This window comes from Grammomys surdaster, unplaced genomic scaffold, assembly GCF_004785775.1.
Source record: "Grammomys surdaster isolate TR1022 unplaced genomic scaffold, NIH_TR_1.0 201, whole genome shotgun sequence".
NCBI lineage: Eukaryota > Metazoa > Chordata > Mammalia > Rodentia > Muridae > Grammomys > Grammomys surdaster.
The window spans coordinates 7,752,035-7,770,035 of NW_021604646.1; the positions used below are offsets into that span (position 1 = coordinate 7,752,035).

Genomic DNA, 18,001 nt, shown 5'->3' on the forward strand with positions numbered 1-18,001 from the left:
AGGCAGGTCCTTAAAGGGCCTGCACCTTCCAGCACTGTCATGAAAGGTCATCTCCAACCTGTATCTCCTTCCTGGCCTGTAACCCTGTTCTTCCTCCAGAGTAGACCTCCATTCCCATCCTGGACTACTCACTCTGCAGGAATCTCCCCCAAACTCACAGCCTGACTAGTGACAAGGCCTACATCCCATCCTCAAAAGAGTGTTTTGTCCCTGAGCAGTCATACCTTCAGGAAGAGCTGTGGCTACGATCGGTCTACATTTCCAAAGGTCTCTGCTGTAGTATCCTGTAACGGTCAGTCTGTGGGAGTCAGGAGTCTTCCTTCTTCACCATGTCCCCACCCCAGCCTGGCTCTACAGTCCCATGGTTGCTATCGCCACAACCATAAGTGAGCACCTGCTGTTCAGGCATAAAGCAAGACCTTCATACAAGAGAGTTTAAAGAGTTGCAGAATCAAGTAGAGTAGGGGCTGAGGAGAAGAAGGCTCAGTTAGTACAGTGCCTGCTGCTCAAGCATTAGGCCCCGAGTTTGGATACCCAGCACCTTCATGGCCAAGTAATTCTGTAACCCTAGGCTGATAGTGGGAGGTACACAGGATGGGGAATGACAGGACAGACATACAGACATTCCTGGTGCTCCTACCAGTCAATCTAACTATTTGGTGAACACTGGGTTCAGTGAGAGACCCTGTCTCAAAACAATGAGATGAGGAGTGATTGAAGACACCTGGTACTGACTTTACTTTGATGTGCACCCAGAGACAAACACACACATACACCACACACACAGTAAAAATGGCCACTGACATCTGGGACACATAATCTCCACCCCACCCCATCTCAGCGTGAGCCTTATTTCTGAACCTGCCCTTCTGCCAGCCCTAGACCCTAGGCTAGGATGCATGTTCTCCATGTTACTATGTAATAAACACTACTGTTACTTTATAGTAGAAGTTTCATTCTGTCTGGATAAATATATCTGCATGGTTCTGGAGGCCCCAGAGCCCATCCCTGAACCTCAGTTATAGAAGGTAAAAGGAGTTGGCAAGTAAGCCTACTGGCCACAGATGTAAGTCCCCTGAAACAGCCAAGGTCCCTGTACTTGTGTTCTTTGGGAAGAATGGGGGGAAGGGAGCATTTGAGGCTTTTGAGACTGGGTAGAAAGGGGTGGAAGGATGTCTGTCAACAAAGTTGGGGAGACAAGAGCCTGAAGGTAGGATAGACAAGCAAGGAAAGATGATGGAGTCTGTAGTAAAGGCCAGGGAATTGAATTGTGTTCAGGTCCAAAAGGCCTGGAGATGAGGGGCATGCTGGCTGCACTCTCCCAAGGTTACAGCTGCAGAGAAGATTTCATATGGGCCCCATTGATGCTGAGCCACAAACCTCTGAAGGTACAGAGGAGGTCATGGCTGTGAGGTAGTTGCCATCCCTAGTACATCTATGTCTGTTTCCCGGGCTAGTCACAAACTCCTGGGACATCAGTCATGCCTCCCTATCGTCTGGGACTCTTAAGTACATGTCACTAATCTTAGTTTTCTGATGGGAGATCCCTTCCTTCTAAGCACTAGACTTAGGTCTCCAGCCCTAGGAAGACCCTCTGCCTTCCTCTCTACTCTTGGCTTGCTCCTCAGAGCAGAAAAGAAGTAGATCAGTCTCGCTGCCTTCAGTTCCCAGCTTGGCCAGTCACCAGCTGTATAGTCCTGGGCCAATCACAACTTCCTCTAGCCTATTTAATTAGTTTTATGTGAATAAGTGGTTTGCCTGGATGGATGGATGCGCACCACCTGTGTGCCTGGTGCCCCTGGAGTCAGAAGAGAGTGTTATACGCCTAGGAACTAGAGTTAAGATGGTTTTGAGTCTCCATATGGGTGCTGAGAACTGAACCTGAGTTCTCTGGAAGAGCAGCCAGCACTCAACCTCTGAGCCACCCCTTCATCCCCAAGTCCATTTACTTAACAAACTATAAAATGGAATGAAAATGACTTACCTCACGGGGCCTGTGAAAACTTAAAAAGTTAATAAAAATTATACACGTAACTGTTTTTGCTTATGCTTTCTACTCCCTTTGTTCTTGGGCACAGCTTCTATCTCTTGTCTTTATGAAGTTGGTATGACACGTATAGCCAGTAGACGAGAACCTTTACTGCTATGAGCTGGCCCCTATTGTGTCTTAGACTGGAAGAGTGGGGTTTGTGGTTTAAAGTGCCTTGGCCTGCCTACCTGTTTCTCCCACTGGACTCAAAACACTAATAAAGCAGGGGTGACCTCTTGTCTGTGTCACCTGATCATTCAGCAGAATTCTAGCCCAGGCACAGGCCTCGAAGGTGGACCACATTGTGAAGTGAACTTTCTTGGTCATACTGAATCACAGAAGCAGGCCCAGAAAAAAATAAAAAAATTCTGGTCACTCGGTTCCTCCTTGCACCATCAGCTGTTCACTAGCACCCCTCTGACCTTTCTCAGCCAAAGTAGGACTTGAGCATCTGTTGGGAACCTAGGCAGATCCATTTCTTTATCATTTGGAATGAATGCTTGGAGTGCTAACAGCTCTGGGGGCTCTGCCATTGGCTTCCCAAAGCTGTCCACTGAGTTTGTGTGATGGAAGCTGGGTTTATCTTGCCCCAAGCTCCGTGCCCTGTTAGCAGAATTCCAAATACCAAATGATACTATGTTCTGACCTGTGAGGCAGGCCATTTTCCTTTCAATCTCTTCCTCCTGAGACATTAGCCTTGAGTGCAGCAGCTGTGCAGTGGACTCGGAGGAAAGGGAGTAAATGACGAGTGAACCCAACCCCTGTGGATGCCAACTCTGCTGAGAAGAAGATGAAAACAGAGGGTCTGCTCCTGGGAGGCACACTGGCATGTAAACACGTGACTTTGCACGTGCTTTCAGGTTTGGGGACATCTGAAACTCCAAGAGAAGTTCCAGGAACAGAAATCTGAGTTCTTGAGTGAAGTGGCTATTTGTCTCAATGGGGACCTCTCCCTGCAGTCTGCAATCTGGCAGGGTGGAGTATGGAAGACCCAAGAGTTACAGATGCCAGTTGCCCTAATATTGCACCAGACTGTGAAGCCCCCTTCCCTGGGGCTCCCCCACACCTAGGCCATCACGTACACCATCACAAGAGAGGCTTAGGACTAGGGTATATGCTGAGGGACCAATGAGGGTCTGTCCCACTGCTCAAGAGTACAGCAGATGGCTTTTTGTTTAGGCAATGAATTTCTTAGCAGTGCCTTGAGGAGCCCAGAATGTTCTCAATCACCTCATCCCAATTTATATTTGAAATCTTCTGCTTCACAGGGAAATAGAGGACATAAATCTAACCTGCCCACTTCCTATTAGGGAAGTTCTGGTACCAGGAAACGCCAAAACACAGTAGTATATGGTAAGGGGTCCAGGGAGGTGTCATAGATCTCTTCTTTCCTCTTAAGGGCTTGAACTCAGGTAGAGGCTACAAATTCAGGATCTTGGTAAGGAGTTGCAAGCAAGGGACAAGAGCATGTGCCAGCCCAGCATTAGGGAGACCTGTATCCCAGCCCATCCATGCCTCCACCCCAGCTAGACTTGAGGCTTAGGTCCCGATACTCTACCCAAGTCCACAAAACACCCTTCACCAGCCCCTACACCCTCTCTCCATTTCCCAGGAGTTAGTAAAGAACAGGCAAGGGTAACATCCTATCATCTGTGGTCCTGACCCTTCGCCAGACTTCCCCTTCACTCTTCCCCCACTCCCGAAAGCCTAGGACCTCTCTGAGGAAGCATTAAGTTTATTTCTTGAACTGAATTGCTGGGGAGAAGATGGGTGGGGCCACCATACTCCCTCTGTCTGGCTAGGGGTCCTGAGGTGGCACGGTCCAGCCATAGAAGGATCAGCCTTTTCCCCCCACAGATTAATGCCAGGGAGTCAGATAGTTGATGCGACTGCAAAGAGAAAGAGGGGTGAGATGGGGACTCCAAGGTACACTAAAGAAAAAGCAAGTTTTCCTCCCCTAGCTCCACCCCCCAGCCCAAAGTCTCTGCCTTCAGGGATCTGAAAACAGTTTCCATCCAGTCTGTGTGCCCAAGAGCCTTCAGTAGCTCCCCATTTCCTCTTGTATATTTTTGGCTATTCTCTTCTCCTGTAATTTATCTCATACTGTTTCCCACTGGCTCCCATCCATAACGGCTTCATGGGTTTTCAGTCATGTATGAACCTACTCTAGCATCACACAGTAACAAAACCCAGAGTCTTTCTCTCGGAAGGCAACTTTCAGGAATAGAAAAAGGAGACACTCTGCATGCTACAAGATAAAGGTGCTATGGCCCTTGGTCAGGGGTGGGGTGGGACTGGTTGGATGGGGGATGGGACTAGAGGGCAACATTGAAGGGGTTAAATAGGTTTTTGCTCCTCTTGAATTTGTTTGCCTGGTCCCAAATATTGGAGGGCTTCATACCTTGCTCTTTATACAGGAGTCAGATTTATAATACTTCCCCTTTTTTGTTACGTATGAACTCTATAAACCAAATTATTTTGAAAACTGTGCATTACCTTGTCCTTAGCAATAAAATGTATTGAACAGGAAAAAAAAAACAAGATAAAGGTGAAACAGGACTGTGCACTATAGGGAGAGGCAGGGTGTCCGGTTGTGCCAATGAGAGGGGGTCACAGCGCGGAGTTTGGCACTGCTGAGACGCACAAGGCGTGGCTGAGAGATGCCTCAGAGTCTCTCGAACTTCCACCTTATTATCGGAGCCTTTAACCCAGGGTGACCCTGCTGAGGGCGCTACCTTGCAGTGGGAAGCAGATGGCAGGCAGTTTCTTCTCTACCCTGCCAGGTACTCCCCCCCACCCCACCCCCAGCCCAGGCCCTCTAAGCTGCCTGTAGAGCGCCCGGCTGAGCAACTCAAGGCACTCTTGTTAGGGGGCGTGGCCTACAGCGACCAGGGCGGGGCCATTCTCTACCTGTAGTGGGAGCCAAAGCGCCGGAACGTGTTCCTGCGAAAGAGAGGAGAGCCTTTCTGAGATGCCAAGTTCTGGCACGATAACTGCTTCATGCACCGGCTAACAGGCGCCGGTTCGGTAGGAATTCAGCATCTGTCCTACAGCTATGATCCCTTTCCCCTGCTCGGGGATAGAGGTCCCGAAGGGGTCCTGCATATTGTCACTTACAGCGAGTCGAAAGGCAGGGGCTTCTGTCCGTAGCGGTCTAGGCTGGGGTTCTGATTGAGGCAGTACTGGAATGGGCCACAGGAATGGGAACCCGTAAGCCTGCGGGGCGCAGACCCCAGCAGCCGGTCCCTCCCAGCCATTCCGGTCCGATCTGTTTGCATCTTTCCCTACCCGCCAGTTCTGGGTCAACTCCGGCTTCAAGTACCGCACCGCGTAGCCACTGAAACCCTCCACTGTGGAGAGAGCCCAACTTGGGAACCTAGATCCGAACATTTCAACCTACCCTCACCTAAACCCCATCTTTGCACGGAATCCCCGCCCCTCCTGAGCGCTGCTTGGCTCTCAGCCCCAGCCCTAGTGGCTTCCCTGACCTTGAGTTGCTTCAGCGCTCCCCCACCCCCACCCCGCCCGCACCCTCACCACTCTCACCACCCCTTCCCTGTCTCGGCCCCTGTGTTCCAGATCCTTGGGCCTATGGCCCTTATTCCCTGCTTTAGAGACACCATCAAATGGCAGGAGATCTCCCTACTCTTAAGAGCATCATCCTTTGCGGTTGGTAGACTGACCCCTTTTGTTGGCGCAAGGCAGCTTGAACTCTTGGGACCTGGACACGAATTGAGACCAATCTTCGATAGCACGCGTGAAGCAGGGCCAGTCGACTCGGTTGATGCCTGGCGCGATCGGAGTCATCTTTCCGCCACGGTACTTGTGACAGAGCTTCTGGCCGGTTGCTGTGAAGTCCTATGGAACGTTGGACCATAATGGCAGATGCAAGATGCCAGAAGGCTTCCTGGGCCTGACCTGATATTAGTTGGGCCCATTGGATTGAGGATGCAGGAAACAAGGGCTTGGGTTGGGTGGAGGTGAGAGATTCAGGTAGGCAGGTGGGAATATGCTCAGGCAGTAGAGCCTTGGACCAGAGGTGCTTGGACCTGGGCACAGACTGGTGCTACTGAGCCCATCTAGGGCTGGGGAGAAAGGACACTCACCAGGCATTGCAGGGGTTTGTTAGGGACCCCTAGGAGTGTGAAGTGGGCATTGTTGAAATCATCTGTTGAAAGAAGATAAACGTGTCCCTTCAGGAGCCCTTAGGACAGGCCCACTCTAGAGACTTGGGCCAAACTATGCACCTTAAGAGAAAACATGTTTTCCCAGGTACAGTGGCACATGCCTTTACTCCCAGCACTCACGAGGCAAAGACAGAGCTCTGTGATTTCAAGGCCAGCCTAGTCTACCTATCAAGTTCTGGGCCAACCAGGGCTACATGGTGAGATTCTGTCTCAAAGGAAAAAAATAATAGTTCTCAAATATTTAAGATAAAACTGTATTTTTTTACAATAAAGAAAAAAACTATATAGTGTGGTGCCTATGGGGAGTGGCACTATTAGGAGGTGTGGCAATGTTGGAGTAGGTGTGGCCTTGATGCCTCCACCTGGACATGGAGGATATGTGTCACTGTGGGGGTGGGCTTTGTGGTCCTATGCTCAAACTGGAAGAGAGAGTTTCCTCCTGGCTGCCTGCAGAGGCCAGTCTTTTTCTGGTTGCCTTTGGATCAAGATGTAGAACTCTCTCAGATCCTCTGTCTGCACGCTGCCAGGCTTCCTGGCATGATGATAATGGACTGAACTTCTAAAACTGTAAGCCAGCCCTGATTAAATGTTTTCCTTTGTAAGAGTTGCCTTGGTCATGGTGTCTCTTCACAGCAATGAAACCCTAAGACAGATTCATATGAAAACTTAGAAGCAGTAGAAAAAAATGTAAACAAATTCCTCTATAAACCTAGGACAGGACTTTTAATTCCCATAAAAAACCAAAAACTGAAAGAAAAGACCAATAACTTTGAGTAAAAGGTATGTGTCTGCTGGCCCCGATGGCCTGAGTTTGATATCTGCTACCCACTTGATGGAAGGAGAGAGCTGACTCCTAAGAGCTGTCCTCTGACCTTCAAGAATGAACTGTGGGCTGTCAGTACATGCACACACGCATATGTCGTACATATGTGAGTGAATAAAAAAAAAGCAAGCACAAAAGGAATCAAAAGGGGAAAATACTTCTACTGGTTTTATAGCTGATGCAATTTTCTTAATGTTGGAGGGGCTCCTAGAAATAAAGACAAAAAAAAAAAAAGGAAAGAAACATGGATAAACCACATGTTTAAGTAGTTCATGCACAAGTAGTAGAAATATATTTGGCTTTACGGGTGCTAAAATGAAAAGACGCCCAGTTTCATTCACAAGATGAATGCACATTAAGACAAGTTCTCCTCCACTTAAGCAGCCAGACCAGGAACAATATAAAAGTTAGTACAGCTTTAAAAGATAGCCCTCTCATCATACATTACCAGGGACTGTGTAAATCAACTGGAGCCTACAGACTGAGGTCCAGTAAATATTACTTATCATAATTATGACTATCCACATGTCCTTTGATCCCACAGTCTAGCAACAGACAAATGATGTTAGAAGAAGGTGACCTATTTTCATGTTTGTAACAGCAAAAGAATGTAAGTGACAGTCATTAAACCAAATATGTCCAACCACTCCTGCACTAGGGAACTGCTGAGAATTACTTGAGAACATAGTGTGGTATGCACAGCTGGGATGCCAGCACTTGAGAACATAGTGTGGTATGCACAGCTGGAATGCCAGCGCTTGAAGGAGGATTATGAGTTTGAGATCAGCATGGGCTGTATAGTGGAGCTTGGTCTCAAAAATCTAAGGGTTGATGTATAGCTCAATAGTAGAGAACTTGTCTAGTATGTGTAAGACTGTCTTCAACCCCAGAACAACAACAAAAAGTATTAATTCGAGACCCTGTAAGTTTAGAATCTCTAAATCTCAAGACTATTGGAGACCAAGAAGAGTTCACCCTCAAGTCACCACCGTAACCAAATTGCCAAAGTTAGCAGCCGAAACAAAAAGAATTCTGTGTCCCTCCTTAGGTCACCTGTGAAATACTAACCGTGGATAATCAGGCCTTTAGAGCCAGTTTTTCTGTTTTTTGTTTTTTGTTTTTGTTGTTGTTTTTTAAACAAGGTAAGTATACCCTGGAAACAATTGCTGAGACTGACTACATAGAACTGTCTACAGTCCTGCTGTTTACACCCCTTTAAAAAGTCAACAGTACATCCTTCCTCAGGGTCTGGTCGGGTAGACAGATGAACTAGAAGAGATCAGGTTGAGTGAGGTAATCAAGATCCAGAAAGACAAATGTCACACATTCTCCCTCATCTGAGGTTTCTAACTTGAAGTCTTTGCATGTGAGTACATAACCTGGAGTAAGTGCAGAAACCAGGAAAATAAAAAGAGACCACAGGGTGGTGGGGGGCAACAGAGAAGGAGATGGCAGAGCACAGGAGATGTGAAGGAGGAAATGGGAGAATAGAGAAACATCAGGGAGGGGGAGAAAGATGACTACAGGAGGAAGGGTTATAAGATAATAATAAGGATGCTTGAAAAGTCATAAGGAATCATACTATTATCTAACAACATAAAAATACCTATAATACATGTAGTCTCTCTCTCTCTCTATATATATATATATATGTGTGTGTGTGTGTGTGTGTGTAAATGAAATGAAAATTTCCATGAGTTGACAATACTCCCCCAACCCAAGTACCATATACCAACTTATACAAACAAACAACAAATAAAACCCAACACCAGGCAAAAGAAGCCCTCTTCTGAGTTTTTGGTCGAGATTGTCCAAGAGCCTTCTTCCAAAATATTATAGGCTATAGTGTTGCCCTTGGTTGCCTCCCAGAGGTAGCTCTGACTAAAGGCACTATGCACTTTGGACATAGGACTCAGACAGAGGACCTGAGCTGGATCTGACCTGAAAGCCTCTTCCCTGAGGATTAGCTTTCATGATACCTTCTGGTAAAGCTTCCAAGGGAGGAAAACAAGCAACAGTTCCACCCAGCTATGATGCCTGTGAACCACAACAATGCCCAACATGGCATGATAACCCTAGGGGTACAGTAGTGGCATGGGTACCTTGGCAGTAACCAACAGCTCTCTGATTGAACTAAAGAGCTACTCATCAAGGGAGAAATCGTGGCTGGTTGAAAAACCTAACCAACTATAACACAACGCTTGTGCCCAAGTCTCAGGAGTCATTGTGGAAAGAAAGGCAGAAAGAGCATAAGAGCCAGAGGAACAGAAAGTTTGCTCTGAGATTGTGTCTCTAGAAATTTCAGAGAAGCTACACTTGTGAAGTCTCACCAGCATGGCTGCCTATTCATGATCTGAACAAGGATGAAACCAATAGACATCTAACATGGAAGCAGGGAAAGTCTTAAGAGCTCAACCATAGACAAAGAACTACAGGCAACTAAGGAATACTGAGAGACGAAGAAACAGTCTCCTCCAGGGAAGAGCACACCGGTTGGTTATCCAATACCAAGTGGTCAGACCTGACAACATTACATATGAGTACCAGTAAACAGACTGAGCATATTGTATTTAGGAAAGTATGTAAGTATGTATGTATGTATGTATGTATGTATGTATGTGTATAAGTATTATATATGTATCAACAATTAAAGAAAAAGAGGCCATGAGTTTTAGAGAGAGCAGGAAGAGAACATGGGAGGATTTGGAGACAGGAAAGTGAAGGGGAAAATGATGTAATCTTAATTTTAAATAAATTACAAAAAATTATAATAAAAAGTCAGAAAGAATGGAAATAGGTGGAAAGTTGCTTTAGGCTAATAAGGCTTAAGGCTCAAGACTTAATAATTTATACATAAGGTCTGGAGAGAAGGCTCAGCAGTTAAGAGCACTGACTGCTCTTCCAGAGGTCCTGAGTTCAATTCCCAGCAACCACATGCTGGCTCACAACCATCTGTAATGGGATCTGATGCCATCTTTTGTTGTCTGAAGACAGTGACAGTGTACTCACATACATTAAATAAATAATTTATACATAATCCTAGATTCCATCTCCTTTCCATTTTAAGCTATAAAAGACATATTTAAAGACTCTGGGGGAGATTTTAACGCGTGCTGGTTATTAGATGCTGTGGAATTATTGTTAACTTTTCTAGATATGATAATGGCATCGTGCCACGTAGGAGGTTGTTCTTGTCGATGGGGACTACCTGGCAAAGTTTTGCATGCACACATGTCACAGACATGCACAGGCACCACTTGAGCCCTCTGCCACAACATAAGAAGACCAGGCATGGGGCTGCGGATCTGTGACAGGAGGAGCACAATTTAAGGACAGCCTGGGCTACCTGTTGAGACACAGTGGGGGAGGCACCTCCAGAACTGCCATCTAAAGAAACCTTATTTTGTTAAACCTAGAGGACATGAAAGAACAATGCCACCTACAACAGCAGCAGTAGGGCCTGTATGATCTGTGGATCGTCATATAGTGCGAGGAACCCTGCCCTTCATATTGTTTTACATAGTCAAGGGAGGCAGGCTCTGTTCCTGTGCCCATTTTTCTGCTCAGGAACTAGAGGCCAGACCTTGAAGGAGCTTTCTGGAAGGAAACAGCCAGCTGGACTGGCCTTTCTCATGCTTTCACACGCTGCTTGTTCCCGCCTTTTCTTCCAAGACCTCCATTTTGCCAGCCACCCTTGCTCCAAAGGCAAACAGGAGACCCTTAGCTGTTGCTGCCAACATGACCTGACCTTTGGAGAAGTAGGTGGAAGACTGACAGTGTTCATCGGAGAGGCAGCCCTTGACAGTGTCCATGTCCATGCGCCGAAGAGAAGGCAGGGCCGGGTTGTAGAGCTGGTGCTTCACACCAGCCAGTGGGCGACGCACTCGCTCCAGAGGGAGCAGAACGGCTGGGGAAGCATACATGTGGGCGGAGCATTCGTCCCAGGGCACTAGGTCTATGATGCGGGCCATCACTGGGAAGAGAGGGGCTGAGTCAGATGCCCTTCCGTACAGGCACGTGTTCTTGGCCTATGTTGATTTAATTATTTCTCAAACATTTACTGAACGTCTTCTGTGTGCCCAGTGATTTTTCTGAAGCTCCACATGGGGCAGCAGGGACAATCAAACAACAGATATATGTGTGCTTGGTTGTGTGCACATGTATACACACACACACACACACACCCTGCCCCCAGTGCTCTGAGGGAGATCAGCACAAGAGTATGTGTGTACCTGAGAGGGCTGGAGAGCTAGGGCGCTCCAGGAACTGTCTAAATGAGGTGAAACTTAAAATATTGAACAGGAAAAAGCCACAGTAAAGCTATTTAGAATGTAGCTTAGAATGCCGCTCGGCTTATGATGCTAGGCAGCCGACTGTGGATTTGCCTAGGTCATATTTAGCATTTGTCCCAAAATGCTATATATAGACAGATGAGACTTTTAAAGAAAAGAGAGACATGTGACAGATCTGAATTAGAAAAAATATGGATGGTTACTTAGTGTCTCCGTTTTAAAAAGCAGATATTCCCTGGAGGCCCCCTTTCACTCATTTACAACCCAGAATTTGTTGACCCTGCTATCCTGATCCCCAAGTTACAGGTAAGAAATGGTGATGGGGTGGGTAGTCAGGAGGAGAGAGGAACTTGACCATGGAATGTAGCTGGTCTTTGCTACTTTATAGGATCTTCTTTCTCCTACCCTTCTCCACCTTTCCCCACCCTTTCAACCCCCTACCACTAGATAGGAGAGAAAAAGGATAGAGAGAGGAAAGAGATCCCTGAGTCTAATTTCTTTTCTTCTTGTTTGTTCTCTCAACATGACTACTAACAAACCACAAACCACAACCAACCCCCCACCCCCACCCCCACCCCTGAACAACCAAAAACAACCCATAATCCTCTCGGGGTCCTAGCATTTATATAACCCTCTGAAAAGTTCCCAGAATTCCAAAAGTCACACAATCACAGAAACTACCTGCAGCTGGCAAAATTATGCCCCTGCTAGAGCACGAGGCAAATCATAGGCAGCTGCTTCAGACAGTCCAAGGCAGCCCCCATATTCCTACACCTGGTATTAAAATAAAAGCACATTCTTAAAATATTTCTGCATTAAAAAAACCCAAAATTCTCACTATAATGAAGGATCAGGAAGGGGCATGGTGATAAAATGGAAAAGCTGTCTTGGAGTTGACACTTCATGAGAAATGACAGAGCGGTAGAACACGGAGAGAAAGGAAGAGAGAACACCCTGCTGCCATCTACCCATAGCCTTTACCTCCTCTGCAGGGCACAGGCCCAAGCACAGGCAGATAAGAACCGTCTATCCTTTCTGCTGCTCGGTGGGTAAAAGAAGGGATGTGGGTGTGCCTTCTGGGCAACTACAGGATAAGGTGCATCACAGAGACAATGCCCACTGCAACCTGATTGTGAGGAAGCTCCTGGTAACCCTGGGCAACACAGGCTGCCAGGATCCCTAGGCACTGGACATCCATTTCATGGGTCTCCATGGCCACTACATAAGCATCTTGGAAAATGTCAGAACTGAGGCTCTATAGAGGTGACCTGGCCACACCAGGGAAGGGATAGCGCTGGCCCCACCCCAGCCTGTTTCACTCTGTTGGCTAGTTCAACTTGATACAAGCTATAGTCATCTGAGAGGAAGGAACACCAACTGAGAAATACCTTCATAAGATCAGCTATAGGCAAGCCTGCAGGGGATTTTCTTAATTAGTGATTATGCAGAGGGCCCAGCCCACTGTGGGTGGAGCCATCCCTGGGCTGCTGGTCCTGGGTTCTATAAGAAAGCAGGCTGAGCAAGCCATGAGAAGCAAGCCAGTGAGCAGCTCTTCTCCATGACCTCTGCATCCTGCCTCCAGGATCCTGCTCTGTTTGAGTTCCTGTCCTGGCTTCCTTCAGTGATGAGCAGTGGTATGGAAGTGTAAGCCAAATAAACCCTTCCCTCCCCTACTTGCTTTGGTCTTGGTGTTTCATCACAGCAATAATAACCCTAACTAGGACAGTGACCCTGGACTAGTTACTACTACTGCCACTCTCTGGACCTAAGAGTACTGTTCGTGTTAGGCAAAGACCCTAGGTTCTGTAACACAGCTGCCTGGGAGCCTGGAGGGGCCCCTATCCCCATGAGTCTCAGGGAAGATGATGCTGTGCTGTCTTTGGTCTTTGGGGGTGATTAGCCAGGCTTCAGGGTCAGGGCAGGGATCAGGCAGAGTGGTAGCCTCAGCAGGCTAGGGATTAGCACATGATACTCCACCCCACCCCCATTCTGCCCTACTCACTGCCTGGGGAACTGCAGTCTCCATCCCTGCTGGGAAAGCCAGGCTAGGTGTATCCTGGTCCACAGTCCCAAAGCCTCAAGCCCCCCCCCCCCCATCTGAGCGGAGTGAGACATCCCAAGATTTGGAATCCTGGGGCTCCCTATTGTTTTGCATATATTGGCATATGATTTGCATATACCTGCATAAATGCTAAACCTGTCGTTCAGAATTTCCTGTTGTTAGAGTCCTGTAAGATTTGGTGCTGCTCCTCTATTAGGGACCCAGGAACTTAAGAAAGCACCCTAAATTCTTAAAGAAACTTGCCCAGTGCTGACCCTACCCCCAACCTAAGGTCCAACTCTTTTGTTCTGTTTGATTTTCAAAACCAAGACCGAGTTTCTCTGTGTAGCCCTGACTGCCCTGGAACTCACTTTGTAGACTAGGCTGGCCTTGAACTCAGAGCTCTGCCTGCCTCTGCCTCCTGTGTGCTGATTTAAAGGCATGTGCCATTACTGCCTGGCAAGGTCCAACTCTTTTTAAAGTTTGAAAACAGGTGAGTGTAGTGGTACACACCTTTAATCGCTGTGAGTACAAGGACAGCCTGGTCTACATAGTGAGTTTCAGGCCAGCCAGGGCTACAGAGCATGACCTTGTTGAAAAAACAATCAAATTTAAAGAAAAAATACAGAAAGTATATACATTTACAATTTAGTAATTTACAAATTGATGTGTACCTACCTACTCCAATCCCGGTCCCATAACTGCTGTTCAGGTCCAGACACAGGGTACTAGTTTTGCTAAAGAATTTAGTGGGAAGAGGCATGGTGGTGGCATCTGAGGGCCACCTTTTATCCTTCCCATATGGAACTGTGCTGTGTCAGAGCAGCCTCTGTCACTATGAATTCACTGCCATGTGCCACTTTCTAAGATCCTTACAGAAGTTGCCTCTTGAAGCCTTTAACACAGGTGCCAGAAAAATCCACACTGCTTCTGTCTGATCCCTGTTCCTGCTGCCCTGTACCTGTCCTGTCAACAGCAGGAGGAGGGTGTTCAGGGTGCCAGCCCAAACTTGCTAGTCACTGGGAGTTGTGTTAGCAGTCATCGATACCCCTGCAAGGGAAGCTTCCTTGCCCACAGCAGCAACAGTGGCAACTCAGATTATAAACATCAACATGACCTCCAGTGGCAGCGAGGACCACAAACATTGGCACACCCTTCAGTGGAAGCACAGGCCACGAATATCAACACAGCCTCCAGCTACAGCACGAAGCATGGACATGTATGCAGATACTCAGAGCAATGTGGTTTACAGTCAAAAGGTGGAATCAAGCTTGGTGCCCATGGCCAGAAGTCAGAAACAAACAGTGGAGTGTCTATATCACACAGACACCACCACCTACTAGGAACAAGAACTGCCTGCCCAGTGACCACCTCCTCTATTTCTTGGATCTTCTATGGCAGCAGTGAACAGTACATTTCTGTTGCTTGTAAATTACTTGGCTTAAGGTGTTGTATTACAGTAACCAGAAGCGATAGGACAATGGGCTTTGGTAGAAACCCTAAACTAGCTTCATTCAACCAGTTTCAATCCAGTCACTGTGTAGCTGCTGGGAACAAAAGTGTGTCCCTGATCCCCAGCCCTGATGCTGGGACTTAGGAGGATCTCTGGAAGAGCCTCTTAGCCATTCCTCCAGCCCAAGATACTGTTTCTTAATATACTTGCTTGGCATAAGATATACTTGTCCCAAGCCATGTGGTTCTGCTTTTCTGGATATGTTGATAAATACAGATTTTGGCTTGAGGCCTTATCCTGGGCCAGTGGTTTTTGTGATAATGTTTAAGCTGTTAAAGACCCCCCGACACACACACACACACAGAGATCCTACTGAGTCCTGGCATCAGGGCAGGAGAGAAGGACACACTCTTGTCTCCCAGACTGAGCTGATGGGCTCCTGTAACCTTGAGGAGGCTCCCAGAACCACAGAGGTATCCCGGCTATTGGTTGTTCTGCAGTCTCTCTCAGGCTTTGTCACAGCATGTGGGAAGCCAGACCCTGGCACTGGGGCAGGTTCCCTAGTAACTCACTGGGCCCTAAACCTGTGTCTAGGACCCTGCTGGACCCTTGGGGGTTGCTGCTGGCTCCCCTGGACACCAGTGTTCTGTCTACCCCGCCCCCGCTTCTGCACATGCTAATCCTTTGCACCCGGCCCATCCATCTACTGCCAATTAATCCTGGCTGGGTCTGAGAGAAGGCTTCTGGGGCACTGAGAAGGCAATTCCTGGCTAGCGCTGACATCTGAACAGGTAACTCAAAATGAAGTGGGGGCTCTGTGGGACTCCTTGGGGGATCCCCATGCTTGGCTTTTAGCAGGGCATTTAGGTGAGGGAATAGAGTAGGCAGGAGAGCTACGGTGCCCAGTCCCCACAAAATTTCCTGTGGCTTAGACTTTGGTATCTTCAGAACAATCCAGAACAGAGAAATGTGGATTCGACATCCCCAGAGGGTTTGGGGGAAGCTAGGAATCTGTATTTTCTCCAGCTCTCCCAGAAGATTCTTGGAATCCTAGTGGTCTAACTACAGATTCCTGGGTGGCTGCCTCCCGGTTCTTGTCTTTCAAAACGAAAGGGCAGTGAGATAGGCTTCCAGATTCCAGTCAAGAAAAAACTGGGCTAGGAGGCTGCTTCCCTAGATAACCTCCAGACAGTTCAAAAATTCAAGCTAGGATTATTGCCCATTACAGCAGAAGTCAAGAGAAGGCAGTCAGGGACCAAGGACAGATCTCAGCGTATACTCATTTTGGCCAGAGTCACCTTAGACAAGTCTGTTGGCCTGAGGATGGATATCCCCCTTACAGAGAATAGAGGGCAGGCAAGATTGTCAGGAGAATGAGTGTAATCAGAGGGATGTGGAAACCAGGTGTGGAGGAAGGCTTTCTTCAGGTCTGGTTCTCAGAACTGCTGGGAGCTGGCTGGGGTCTGTCTGTGTGTTCTCCCATTCCATATGTGTGACCTTGGGAGGAACTTACTGTGTCTATACCCCACAGCCAGTAGAGATCTGGAAGAACACATTGGTTGTATCTGGCCCCCGTTACTTTTCCGTAGGCTCATCTGCCTCTGGAGCTTAAGCTCTGTCTCCACAGAGGCTGCTCTGGGAGCAGCTGAGCCAGAGCTGGGACAGAGGTCAAGGTTTTGGGTCAGTCAAGCAGCCTAGTAACGAGCTCTGGGAAGCTGGCTATGGGGCCACTTTTTTCCCTAAGGAGTCCTTGAAGAGGCAGACAGGGAGGCATAACCTTGGTAGGACTGTGTCCTGGGTGGCCATTTGTGGGCCTGTCTACATGTCAGCTCTCATAGGACCACCGATCCAGGCCATCCTGCAAGGATTCAGTCAGATGGAGCTTGGCTCTCCGTGCGCTTAATATTAATGAGGCAGAAACTGTCATCATCAACCATGACAGAAAGCCAACTGATATTTTATTCTCAAAGCAAAAACTATAAGTGTTGTTATTTATTTTTGAGAGAAGTCTCACTGTGTAGCTCTGGCTGGCCTGGACCTTGCTATGTAAACCAAGGTGACTTTAAATTAACAGAACTCTGCCTGCCTCTGCCTCCTGACAGCTGGCATTAAAGTTCCTAGCTAATGTTATCTTAGACTTTCTGTCCATAAGTCGCTGGCATATCTTCTCTGTCATGGGCTTCTGCAGTGCATGGTATTCCATAATTAGTGGTCATACTCAGTGCCTGTCCCTGTAGTCATGGGTACTCTTTTTTTTTTGAAGCCCTCAGCATGGGCCAGTCATTGGCCAGCAGATAGTATCTGAACAGATAACTCCAAATTTAGTGAGGGCTCAGTCACTGGTCTAAGAATGTTGCCTTTATTAGTTTTTGTTTGATTGGTTTTGTTTGTTTTGAGATAGTGTTTCACCATATAGCAGGCTGGCCCAGGACTTGCAGAGATCTGCTTGTCTCTGATTCCCAAATGCTGGGATCAAAGGCATGTGCCACCATGCTGGGCTCATTTAATGACTTTTATCCTCACACTCTGCCCACTAGGTAGACACTATCGATGTTCTTGCTTTTTTAGCTCAGGTTGGCCTGGATTCTTCTGCCTCCACCACTCAAGTGCTGGAGTCTGAGTGGGTGCCACCATGCCTGGCTTCAGTGTGCTCCCACTTTGCAGACAGGCAAGTAGAGACACAGGGAGTCTGACTGATCTGCCGGTGACAGTGCTAGAGTCTCCTGTTCAAATGAATGTGCTTCTTCTTTCCAGCATTTCTGCATATTGCATTATGAGCTGCATTACATTGTATTTAATGCAGACCACACCCCTGACCAACACTGAGATTCTTTTCAATAGCTAGCCTTCGATAACATTTGAAGACATATTTTTATATATGTGTGTGCTTTAGTTGAAGCCCTCCCTGAAACAGTTCCCTCAGATTGAAAACAGAGAAGCAAAGCATGAAAAATCCATGCCATAGAATACTACTCGATAATAGACAGGAATGAGTTAGTGACAGGAACACTTATAAAAGAATCCCAGACGCATATGCTCAATGAAAGAAGCCATGCTCAAAGGTCACACATGATACAGAACATGTCATATTCTGGAATTCAGACCACAAAGACAGGAAGCAGATATGCATCTCTCTCTCTCTCTCTCTCTCTCTCTCTCTCTCTCTCTCTCTCTCT

At 47.4% G+C, this 18,001-nt stretch overlaps 1 protein-coding gene across 2 annotated transcripts; it reads right to left on the bottom strand.

Annotated features, from left to right (window-relative positions):
* Nucleotides 1-3,748: 3,748 nt before the first annotated feature.
* On the bottom strand, nucleotides 3,749-12,398 carry Tepp (testis, prostate and placenta expressed). 2 transcript variants are annotated; one of them, XM_028770460.1, is made up of 8 exons: nucleotides 12,313-12,398; nucleotides 10,788-11,012; nucleotides 6,136-6,197; nucleotides 5,713-5,887; nucleotides 5,318-5,379; nucleotides 5,147-5,211; nucleotides 4,940-4,972; nucleotides 3,749-3,918 (listed from the first exon to the last, which is right to left on the bottom strand). In XM_028770460.1, the coding sequence occupies exons 2-8, from the start codon at nucleotides 11,008-11,010 to the stop codon at nucleotides 3,888-3,890; spliced, it is 651 nt and encodes a 216-aa protein (XP_028626293.1). In that variant the 5' UTR covers nucleotides 11,011-11,012; nucleotides 12,313-12,398; the 3' UTR covers nucleotides 3,749-3,887. The 2 variants fall into 2 exon arrangements, with proteins under 2 accessions (XP_028626293.1, XP_028626294.1); XM_028770461.1 differs by lacking the exon at nucleotides 10,788-11,012.
* Between the last annotated feature and the right edge of the window lie 5,603 nt (nucleotides 12,399-18,001).